The sequence below is a fragment of the Gouania willdenowi genome, chromosome 21 (genome assembly GCF_900634775.1).
Source record: "Gouania willdenowi chromosome 21, fGouWil2.1, whole genome shotgun sequence".
In the NCBI taxonomy this organism is placed as follows: Eukaryota; Metazoa; Chordata; class Actinopteri; order Blenniiformes; family Gobiesocidae; genus Gouania; species Gouania willdenowi.
The window spans coordinates 34,761,199-34,773,554 of NC_041064.1; the positions used below are offsets into that span (position 1 = coordinate 34,761,199).

A 12,356-nucleotide genomic window follows, 5' to 3' on the forward strand; every position below is an offset into this window, starting at 1 on the left:
ATTCCCGAGCTTAGGTTCCCATAAATTCATATTTTACTCCTCTTTGCAATCTTACTGATATATCCACAACTAAATTATTTGGTAATTGACACTGTTTTCAAGAATTTATGGTATTACATAATGATTATTTGCTTTTTGTGTCATTTTTACGATGTAAAATCATTTCTCAGGCTGGATTTTCCCTTGACTTTGACACATATCACAGAGGCTTCATTCTTGTCAAATATAAAGTAAACGCAAACTTCTTACCTGGAAGAATTAAATATAATGTGCTGATTTTTGCTGTGTTTAAAGACTTTTACTAAAAGAGGGACGGACTGTCGCTGCTTTCAGTTGATCAATTTCCTTCAAAGTTTAACATTCATGTTATTTTTTCAACTTTTGTCTTGTCAGCTTCTTTTTCCCCCACTGTAACCTTGTTTAAGATTCTGTTCTATGAGTCTGGCTCATATTGAAAAAAGTTTTCAACGATGATACGTTTTGTGTGTTTACAGCTAATCCTCTGTATTTGAAGCTCATGTCTATTTATTTCAGATAAGTAAATAAAGCTGCTGTTGTGTTTGTGTCTGTGTGTGTGTGTGTGTGTGCGTGTGTGCGCGTGTACGTGTTGGGGTGCTACAGGAGGAGCTGGCCTTTGTCTTTGAGATGCTGCAGCAGTTTGAAGATGCCTTGGTCCAGTACGATGAACTGGATGCTTTATTTACTCAGTATGTCCTTAACTTTGGAGCTGGAGGTTTGTAGCACGTTTTCCTGCTCGTCTGTGTGCGTCATTCTCCTCTGTGGCATACTGACAGTAACACATTATTCTATGCGTATGATGGAACTCACAGATACGGCAAACTGGCTGGGCTCGTTCTGTGCCCCGGTGCGTAACTGGAGCGGTTTGCTGCTGCGGAGGCCCATCGACATGGAGAAGAGAGACGGGATCCAGCGTGGAGAGGCCAGCCTGTTGGACCTGAGGAGTTACCTGTTCTCCCGTCAGTGCACTTTACTCATCTTCCTGCAGAGACCCTGGGAGGTGACGCTGAGAGCCCTGGAGCTGCTGCACAACTGTGTTCAGGAGCTCCGCCTGCTGGAGGTAAACAGTGACACCCCCTCAGACGTCATATAATAACACCCTTCACCTGCCATCAGACTCCTGGAGCCTTTTTCTGTTCAGGTGTCGGTCCTGGAGGGGGCGCTGGACTGTTGGGTTTTCCTGAGTTGTTTGGAGGTTCTGCACCGGATCGAAGGCTGCTGTGATCAGGCTCAGTTAGCGGCAAACTGCTCCCACACGGTCGGCCTGTGGGCGTACGCTACAGACAAGGTAGGAAACCATCTGTAGGAACACGGTAAACAGAAACACTACACAGCTTTTACTGGGTTTTTATATGTAGTTTGGTCTAGTCCAGTGGTTCCCAAACTTTTCACAGTCCCACAGACATTTAACCTCCTACTCCTGCACACTTAATGTCATACACAATGTAGCTCTGCAGTGAAAGTTGTCTCTGATTTTAACTTATCCTGTTGATGAATATTATGTAATAATATTTTTTTCTTTCAAATCTGTAAGGGCACAGAATTATCATTCATTCATTCATTCATTCATTCATTTAATGAATGAATGAATTAGCCCACTGGCATTTTCAGTGAGAAACAAATCTCTGTTTTTGGAAAAATAAATCTACCAAAGATGTGTTGATTGAACATATATCAGTAATACAACATGTTCATCAACTTGAAACTATGAAATACAACTCACTACAACTTAAATGAGAGGCTGAGGTTGAGAGGATGAACAGAAAGAACTCTGTAATGTTTGGATTAATTTCATATTTATGCTTTTTTGATGAGATTGTTTCTCTGTGTGAGGCTGCATGAGGGGGCTCTGCTCTGCTCTGACTCCTTTCTGCTGTCCATGGCCATGCTAGTAGCTCAGCTATACACAAGTGTAGCGCTGCTAGTATCTTGGTCTGCCGTACACCTTGAATATTGTGTGTTGCTGTCACTAACAGATGACGCTTCACCACTAGTTCATGTTTTAACACTCATCGTTTAGCTGCACACAATGGAATGAGTGACAGTTAGTCACAGGTGTAAATCAATCAATGAGATTCATTCACGTAAGTCTGTGTGAGCAGGACGACTGGCCATGTAATTAATTTAGTCTGCAGAGGCCAATGTGTAATTTATGGCAATTATGGAGGCTCCTGACTGCTGCTCTATTTATATTCTAGTTTACAATGTGGACACACTGTTTTTAATTTTTATTTACGTACAAGTACCTCCTATGACAATTTGCGTACCCCTGGGGCTACCCGTACCCCACTTTGGGAACCTAGGATCTAGTCTTCTACATTGTATCAGTGACTAGTGGCAGCAAAGGCGCTTGAGCAACGACCTTTCATCTTTAAATATGATGTAATTTTTCTCTTTTAGCTCAAATCTTTGGGAGAACTCTGTGGCCTGGTGTCAGAGAAAGGACCAACGTCAGAGGATCTGAACAGGACTGTGGATCTGCTGGCAGGACTGGGAGATGAGAGGCCAGAGACAGGTGAGCAGCAACACCTTTACAACATATTTATTTGTAATTGAGAAATTATTGAATCACATCATTTGTCTAGAAATGTAAAACATGACCATCTGTGAGGCAGATTTGGCAGCAAACGCGCTACGTTTCTAAAAAAAAACATCCTAAACCTCAACATCTCATCAAGCCATTATTCAGTGACTCTCACTGATCTGTCTTTTTTAGCTGAAATGTGATAAATTGACAGTTTTATGTGCAGAGTAAGAGCAGATACTGTATCAGGTTTCCCACGGACCCTTAACAAATCTTAAAACGCGTTAAATTAATGAATCAAAAAATAAGGCCTTAATTGTCATTAAAATGTCTTTTAACACATAAGTATGATTTTGTGATTGTAATTAGTCTCACATTTCAAAATAAATAGTAAATGGTTGTTTTTTAAGAAAATATATAAACAACATGGGAAAATGTAAATTTAACAAAACTTGCCTGTCCAACGAAGATTTTTCTTAATGGTTTTTTGTATTTTTCTTGTTTTACAGATTTCTGGCTATTTTTGTAGTCATTTTGTGTTTTTGGAGTGATTTTGATTATTTTAGTCTGTTTTTTTTTGTGTATTTTATTGTCATTTTGTGTATTTTTGTGTGTTGGAATGCACCCTGACCCTTTGTAATTGATGTGGCATTTTTCCCAATTATGTTGACTGTGAAGTTGGTCCTAAATTGAATTTCAAATGGCAATAAAAAGTCTTAAAACTTTTTGAATTTAATTTGACTAAAGCTGTAGGAATCCTGTGTATACAGTGCCGTGAAAAAGTATTTGCCCCTTTCCCGATTCCGGATTATTTTGCATATTTCTCGCACTTAAATTTTAATATTTCACAAAGGAACTTAATAAATAAAATCATAATTTAGAAACTGCATTTTATATTTACTTGGGTGTACTTTTGTGAGTTTTTAAAATCGGTTCAATAATTCGGCACATTTAAGTGTGATAAATATGCAAAATAATCAGGAATAAGGAAGAGGACAAATACTTTTTCACGGCACTGTAAAATGCTCGGTTTTAAATGTTAGCTTTCTTTACACACCTGAATTCACAGGATCTTTTCACAAAGCTGTTTGTCGGACAGTTGTTACTAAAGAATAAACTCTGAACACTTTTTTCTTTCGTCTTCTTCAGTCCACAGTCTGCAGAGCCCGTACAAGAAGCTGAAGGAGGCGTTGTCGTCTGTTGAAGCTTTTGAAAGGCACTACCTTGTAAGTCACACACACTGCCAAACATCCTCAACATTTCTTATTTTTCCTCATGTTTTCCCGTTTTATTTCTTCTTCCATCAGGACCTTTCTCATGCTGCTATGGAAATGTATCGAGCCATTGGTCGGCTAAGGTCTGCACGACTAGTGGGAAAGAGCCTGGCAGAGTTTTACATGTATGCTACCTGTTTATTAAAGTATTATTCACTCTGCACATTTTACTGGAAACTATTGTTAATACTTGTCATCAGTGTTCTCTAAATTTGGGATGTTATTTGCATCATTTTTACGTGCATATTTTCTGGAAATGTCAGAATTTGACAACAAATAGCAAATTAATTGTAATAATTGTGAGCAAATTTCATACACTTCTGTCTTCTAAAACTTTATGAACATTAAACACTGTCACAATATGTGTTATTTAGTGTTTTGATACATATGTAACTCTACACACACTCTACAAGTTTATTCTTTTCTAAAGAAAGGAAGGAACCCCGACAAATATTGCATTTTTTTGGCCCTTTTATTATTTTATGCACCTTGGACAGTCTGAGAAATGTGCTTTTGAATAATCGTTATTACTTAAGATATTTAAATGTTATATATATATATATATCTGTTGTTCTTTTCCCATATGTTTCTATTATGCAAGTAAATCACCTTTTTCTGAGAAGTGATGTCTGAAACTTTTATATTTTCCACATAGTTATTCAGAGATATGTTTTTTTCTCTGCTGCTTTTAGGTTAAACATTCTGCTACTGAACTTAACTCACAAAGCTTAGCATAAATAGACTTAAATTGTCATAAATGAGTGGCTCATGCATCCTAAATGCACACATTGAAGCATCAGTCTAACCTTCAGACAAAAGGAAAGACTGGAAAAACAATTGATTCCATGTCACTTTTTGCCTGACGCAATGGTTTTAGATTATTTCTGGTTTCCCGTGTCTTAAAATGCAACTGCAAACTGACCCACTCTTTATTAATCAAGCTGTGCATTATTGATATTCCACTGCATGTGTCTGTATCAGGAGGAAAGGGGACGCCGAGCGAGCAGAAAACTTCTTACAAGAAGCCCTGAAATCGTACGTGTCGGAGGGGTGGAGCCTCCCGGTGACTCACACCAGGAGACAAATCGCTGAGTGTCAGAAGCTGCTGGGCAGAACCGAAGAGTATCCTTCATGTTAGACTCATGGGAGGATTGAGATTTACAGGGTTTGATCATATCATCTGATTGTTGGGAATGATTGATTAGTGTAAGCACTGACTCGGCACTTACAGGATCAATGCTTTCTTTGTTTTTTATGTAAACTTAAAGATGTCATGCTATCTCTTCATCTGCTCTTTGGATGCATGTAGGTGCTAAGTTTAATGCTTTCAGAATTATCTAATTGTTTAATGTTACATTGGCACCTTATTCTAAAATGTAAGGCATTATTATTATTATTATTATTATTATTATTATTATTATTATTACATTGTTCTTTTAGGAGTTCTTATTTTTCTTCCACAACTCCTTTTGTCCTGGAACTCCTCCTAGGCTATTAATGCAGCACTAATGACACGTATGTCATCTCAGAGGGACAATGTCAAGGATGTGCAGTCGACTTTTTTTGGAGCCAAAATGTCAAGGTCAAGGTTGAGTCAAGTGACAATTATCAAAATTGTTCATATCTCTACGAATATTTATCGTACAAGTTTGATGCTTAGACCAAAGCTGTACGACCTACCAGTAGGGATCAAAGTTCATGACGTCACACAAAAAAAAAGAACGTTTTTCCCTCTAACTTGGCCACTGGTACCATTGAACTACATTTCCTTTCAATGTGTGACCTTGACCATCGCTCAAGGTCATATTTAAGTTCAAGAACTCCTTAGAAAAGTGAACAAAGTCAGACCTCAACACTCTCAGGACGATGAAGCTCAGCCAAAACCAAAAAAATACTTTGTTCTCTGAAACTTAGCCACAAATTGAGATAAAGTGCTTAATCAGAATCAGAATCAGAAATGTTTTATTTGCCATGTACAGTTTTGAGGACAGTACAAGGAATTTGACTTGGTGGTTGGTGCACAAAACAAGCAACAAAAAGAAATAAAAGAAATAAAAACAAAACAACAAAGAACAACCCAGCAACAATAATAATAATAATAATGATAAATATAAAGGATGAGGGATAAATAAAGGATAGATAGAGAATAAAGGATAAATAGGATAAATATAAATATAAATATATATATACAGTGCAGCAGGTATCAAGCTGGTGGAGGTGGTGATCGGGGGGGGGGGGGGGGGGGGGGGGGGGGTGGGGGGGGGTGGGGGGGGGGGGGGGGGGGGGGGGGGGGGGGGGGGGGGGGGGGGGGGGGGGGGGGGGGGGGGGGGGGGGGGGGGGGGGTGGGGTTCAGTGGGTGACTTGGTGTGTGTTCATGTGGATGGTGGCAGAGGGAAAGAAGCTGTTTTGTGTCTGGAGGTTTTGGTCCCTGATGGACCGAACCTCCTACCAGAAGGGAGAGAATTGAAACAGTTTATGACCGGGGTGGGAGGGGTCGGCCCACAATCTTTCCTGTTCACGCCTCTAAAATCATGGAGGCGTACAGGTCCTGGAGGGAGGGCAGATTGCAAGCCGATGACCTTCTCTGCAGAGTGGATGATACGCTGCAGTCTGGCCTTGTCTTGGCGTAGCTGCAGCGTACCAGATGGTGATGGAGGAGCAGAGGGGACCTGGATGATGGAGCTGTAGAAGTTCACCATCATCTTTGTTGCAGACTGAACTTCCTTTCAGCTGCCGCAAAAAGTACATCCTCTGCTGAGCTTTTTTGATAAGGGAGCTGATGTTCAGCTCCAACTTGAGGTCCTGAGTGATGATGGTCCCCAGGAAGCAGAAGTACTCTACAGAGCTCACTGTAGAGTCTCCCAGGGTGAGGGGGGGTGAGGGGGGCTGGGTTCTTCCTGAAGTCTGCTATCATCTCCACTGTCTTTAAAGCATTGAGCTCCAGGTTGTTCTGGCTGCACCAGGACACCAGCCGGTCTGTCTCCCACCTGTAGTCGGACTCGTCTCCATCAGCGATGAGGACCGATGATGGTCGTGTCGTCTGCAAACTTCAGGAGTTTGACCGACTGGTGAGAGGAGGTGCAGCTGTTGGTGTACAGGGAGAAGAGCAGAGGAGAAAGAACCCAGCCCCTGAGGAGATCCAGTGCTGATGGTCCGGGGAGCAGAGATGGTTTTTCCCAGCTTCACGTGCTGCTTCCTGTCAGACAGGAAGTCTGTGATCCACCTGCAGGTGGAGTCTGGCACGTTCAGCTGGGAAAGCTTGTCCTGAAGGAGAGCTGGGATTATTGTATTAAAAGCAGAGCTGAAGTCCACAAACAGGATCCTGGCGTAGGAGCCTGGGGAGTCCAGGTGCTGGAGGATGAAGTGGAGAGCCAGGTTTACAGCATCGTCTACTGACCTGTTGGATCTATAGGCAAACTGCAGGGGGTCCAGGTGGGGGTCGGTGATGTCCTTGATGTGGGAGAGCATGAGGCGTTCAAAGGACTTCATGACCACAGATGAGATACAATCAGTTTTGTGGCCCTGCGGTGATACATCTTGTTCATTTCTGAATAAGATGAAAACTAGCCTATAATATATTGATGAAGTAACACAATGAACACAACATTAGGCTGAGTTATAGCTCTATAATATAATGGAGTTTGTGATTGCGGTTTATGTGTCAAAGTGTTTCCTTTACAACTGGTCCCAGTTACTTACAAACCAGTGCCTTGTTGGCTGGTGATGTGAACCTTAGCACAGAGGAGAGGAAGCACTTCTGTCAGGAAGTTCTAACCTACGCTGGAAAACCTGGAGATCAGTGTGAGTAAAAAACAACATTACAGCACATTACAGGTAGGGTAGGGGATTTTCTCCAGATACACTTTTGAAGTTTTTGGTTGAAATTGTCTTTATGTCCCGACAGAAATTAAGATCTTATGTTCTCTGAAAAAGGAATGAAGAAAATCTATCATCTGTAGCAGCTGTAAATCTGTAATAGCGTCGAGCAATGAAAAAGGCATTTGACGTCTGGCAAGCTACATTCAAAATCATGCTAGCTTTCGAAAATCACCTACCCTGCCTTTAAAGGTCATGTCCTCTGTTTCCACACCCACACAGGATAGTTAGTTGTCTGGTTATGTTCATGTTCCTAAAAGTAAAGAGAAACCTTTACTGTTAATCCTTTTTTAATAATACTTTTTATTGTTTTTATTAACAAACACTGGGTGTGTGAAAGATATAGTGTTGTTTCCAATACAGTATATTCAGCTCAGTTTCATCCTTCCTCCAGATTATGTTGCTGTACAAGTCATTGGGATCATATTACCATAAACGTTCAATATGGAGCCCTCCAGCTTTGCCAAGAATACTCTTTGTTCTTTCACAGAGAGCGACTAGCATCATATTATTCTCAAGTTCTCTATTTTTGTTTGTTAAAGATCTTTTTGCACCCAAAATGTCACTTGTGTGTTGCGTTTTCTACATTTTCAGCCAAGTATGAAAGCAACTCTCCATGTCCACAGGACAATTTCTACTGGAGCTATTACACAACACGATACAAAGTTCAACTTTACTTTTTGTCCTACTTTGAAATAACAAAAAGATCAGCTGTAAAAGCAAAGTTTCAAGTAGATTTACAACAAAATATGCCAAATTTTAATACTATGATTCTAGTCTAACTTAACATTTTAGTAAATCTTCAACACAATTTCATACTAAATACATTTGTTTTCAGCAGAAAAAGTGTTTTTATGGCTTTAGTTACTCTTTAAAGATTTATCTAAAGCAGTAGTTCTTAAACTGGGGGGCGTGACGGTATAACATGGGGGGTGGGGGTGGTAGCGGTGCTAGAATGGCCTTGCTAATCAAATTCCATTTTTAGTTTAACCACTGACTCCTCACCGCTGTTCTCGGCCAACACCATTAAGGTGAAGCAGATCAAACTTTAAACTTAAAACAGTCAACTCTTCCCCACCCCTTCCATTTTCCTACCCTGACTCCCTCTTCCCTGTTCCCTTCCCCCTCACCTCGGTGTAACACTGCTCTCTCTTTTTATATCCCCCCTATAAAGTGTTTCTTACCCATCATAGAGAGGGCTGGTGATGGTCACAATTATGCAATAAGATAAACTATAAAATATTTAAAGCTCTAGAGGAGGGTTTTCCCGAAGTTTAGAAAAGAAACTATACTTTTTGAAAAATTTCACATGTGCACACTCTACCTGCTCCCAAGAGGGAACGCCTATTAAACGTGTGCGAGTGAGTGTGCACAAGCCCAGTTTTCCTCATGCACAGCTCTTTTTAGAAGTTGGTGTCGGAATCGCTCATACAAGCTTCCTTTCCAAAAGAAGATTTGCACTTTTCTCACTATGTCAGACTCGCCACCGCTAAGTGAAAAGTGCACATGCGCAGCAAGCAAAAACTAGCTAGGGACGAGCACGTACGACGGCCTTACGTAAACATATTACCAGAATGATTGACAATTAGGACGACCAATAACAAAACATGAATTGCTGTTGTGAAAAGATTGCACTACATATGTAGTATTCATGGCCTTGGTAAACCTTGAGCATGAACAATAGAAGAAGAAAAAAATTCTTTGCATTTTATTAGTAAAGAGCTTTATTACTGTTCTAAAATATGTGATTGCAAATTTGATGTTATATTTATGAGAATTGAAAAAAGGCTTTTTTTTTTTGTTTTCAATCTGGGGGCGATACAGGACAATCAGATCAGGTACCAACAGACTCATGTCTGTTTCCTACCAAAAGCCATCCACTCTAAACAATAAACTGACACCATAGACACCAGCATCACTATTAATATAATGGAAAATGAAATACTGTCTCTTTTTGAATTTGTCTCTTTTCTAATATTTTATACCAGGGGTTCTCAACTGGTCTCATCCTGGGACCCACATTTTGTCATTGGATCCCACTTTTTTTTAGAATTCAACCAACCAAATTTAGTTTTTCAAAAATAGCTGTTGAAAACACACACATAATCTTTTTTAAAACATAAATCTATACATTTTCCTGTGCAACAATGTCATAGCATGTCTGTCAAAAGAAAAGTTTCTTTCAAAATAAAAGACAAGTCCAACATGAGACATTAAGTATTTATTTATTTTTGACCAGCTGTCTGTGACCCACTTTTGGGTCCCGACTTACCAGTTGAGAATCACTGTTTTACACCATGTACTTTTATACTAATTAACTTTTTTTACCCATGCACTTTTATTCTGATTTATTTATTTTATTTTATTCTATGTCTCAAACTTCATGACAATAATCAACAACAATAAAATCAAAACATGGAATACATATGTTCTCATCACTATACAATGAAAAAACAAACAATTTATAAAATAGATTTAACACAAATTGAACATATGTATCTTTCAGTTTGAGAAGGGGCAAGATGAAGCAAAAGCTAACTTTTCTACTGATTAACTTTTTTATTCCGACAGACTTTTACCGTACCTTATGTTGTTTTTATAACTGTCTGTTTGGCTTGAATCTTTGAAGTGTACTTGAATGTTGTTGGGAGCGGCATCTGTAATGTTGTTTGTGCAATGACAGTAAAATTCTTCTTCTTCTTCTGAGAGTTTTTTAGTCTATAAAGGAGGGTGCAGCAGAAAAAGTTTGGGAAACACTGACCCAAAGTCCATGGCATGTTACCATACCGTATTTAGTAAATAGATCTAGTTCAGTAATGATCTTTTCTTTCTTTTTGGTTTGTGTGTCATCAGCTCACAAAGTCACACTGAGCATGAGTGTTTTCACTGAGCTCACACGCCTACAGTTTCACCCAGCCAAAGCCTCGGTGCATTCTGGAGCCGTCCTGCAGGTGGAGCTCACCCTGCGATGCTTGATGCCCGTGTCGGTGCACCTGCAGCAGCTCGCCGCAAGCATTCACTTTGAGGTGAACCACGGAGACACTCTGAGACGATCAAAGGGACATCAGAGACAAACCAATCAAGGAACGGTAGAATTCAGCCTGGGTAGCTCAGCGACGGGGGGAATGCCAGCCTCTGCTTTGGTTCCTTCGTTGGAGCTGGATGAGGTTCAGGACAGAAGTCCCACGGACAATTCTCTCAACTCCACAGCAGTGGTGTGTAGAAACACTCACCTGTTAATGCGCCTCCATGACAGCAGCAGCAGCAGCAGCTCACCGCCCGACACGCCCAACTGCATCAACGCTGCACCTGTGGCCATGAAGGAAGGAGCTCAGATGCTGAAGGTCCAGGATGTGACGTTAGAGCCTGGAAACAACAGCATCATCCTCACAGCACCGGTAATAAAACCCCGTCCCTCCACGTCTATACCATACTTTTCTCATTTTCTGTATTTTTGTTGTCCCTTTGAGTGGTTTTTTGAGTATTTCAGTGTTTTTATTGTTGTTTTGTATGTTTTTTTGTTATTCTTGTTATTTTTGTAATCTTGTATGTTTTTGGAGTAATTATGTGTATTTTTGTTCTTCCTTTGTGTTTTATTTTTTAGTATTTGCGTCTGTTTTTGTTGTTTTGTATGTTTCTTTGCTAATTTTAGGTGTTTTTTGTGTTTTGAGTAATTGTTGTTAGTTTTGTATAGTTTACTAATACTAATAAATATAATATTGTTTGTTTTTGGACTAATTATGTGTATTTTTGTTGTCATTTATTTTTTAGTATATTTTATTGATATTTTTATGTACTTTTCTTCAGTTTTGCATGTTTGTTTTTTGAGAAATTTGTGTTTACTTCTGAGGGCAGGGCCAAATGCTTAATCCTTAATCTTAATGTTACTTGGTTTTCATCAGTTACCGTAATATCCAGGTTTAAATAAATTAGATAATCATTAAAAAGTTGATTTAAATTCATCCATTAATAATGTACAGTTGAGTGTACATTTCTATTATAGACTTTTAATGTTTGATGGTTACAAAGAAATGAAACACTCTTCTAATGATGTTTCATTTATTGATCCATTCCCTCCTTTTTTCTCAACCTGTGGTTTGTGTCTTTGCAGAGTGAACGTCCAGGAACCTACATTCTGCGTCAGCTGTGCGTCACAGTGGGACACGTGCAGTTTGTTCTGCCTCACATCTACCCCTCAGTGCAGTATGACGTGTATTCACAGGAGCCTCAGCTCACTGTGGAGCCGCTCTCAGGCAAGTTTATCTTTGTGTGATAGAATCAATAGAAGATAAGGATTTAAGAAACACTATGTCCTTCATTAAGGCACTGAAGCTGTTAGTGTGTCACTGTGTGCTAGGCTGCTACACACACACACACACACACACACACACACACACACACACACACACACACACACACACACACACACACACACACACACACACACACACACACACACACACACACTCACACACACTCACACTCTCCTGGAGGAACGTTAGAGACTATTATCAACCGAACATTTTTTAAGACTGTATAAACCCTGAGGGAGAACCTGTAAACTCCACACAGAAAGTTCATAGCTGCCTGGGAAACACATTTCTTCCTTTTTTTCTCGAGTATTGAATATTTGAGTGTTTTTTTGTTGTTGTTTCATATGTTTC

General features: G+C 39.8%; 1 protein-coding gene across 1 annotated transcript in view; it reads left to right on the forward strand.

The window, feature by feature from the left end:
* Positions 1–12,356, forward strand: part of trappc10 (trafficking protein particle complex subunit 10) — a 46,698-nt gene that overhangs the window by 18,834 nt on the left and 15,508 nt on the right. Inside the window, exons 6-15 of the mRNA XM_028436198.1 lie at positions 622–733; positions 831–1,078; positions 1,160–1,306; positions 2,419–2,533; positions 3,692–3,768; positions 3,850–3,941; positions 4,798–4,938; positions 7,508–7,617; positions 10,546–11,090; positions 11,804–11,945. Of these exons, the coding sequence (XP_028291999.1) occupies positions 622–733; positions 831–1,078; positions 1,160–1,306; positions 2,419–2,533; positions 3,692–3,768; positions 3,850–3,941; positions 4,798–4,938; positions 7,508–7,617; positions 10,546–11,090; positions 11,804–11,945 (1,729 nt within the window). The remainder of the gene's footprint in view (positions 1–621; positions 734–830; positions 1,079–1,159; positions 1,307–2,418; positions 2,534–3,691; positions 3,769–3,849; positions 3,942–4,797; positions 4,939–7,507; positions 7,618–10,545; positions 11,091–11,803; positions 11,946–12,356) is intronic.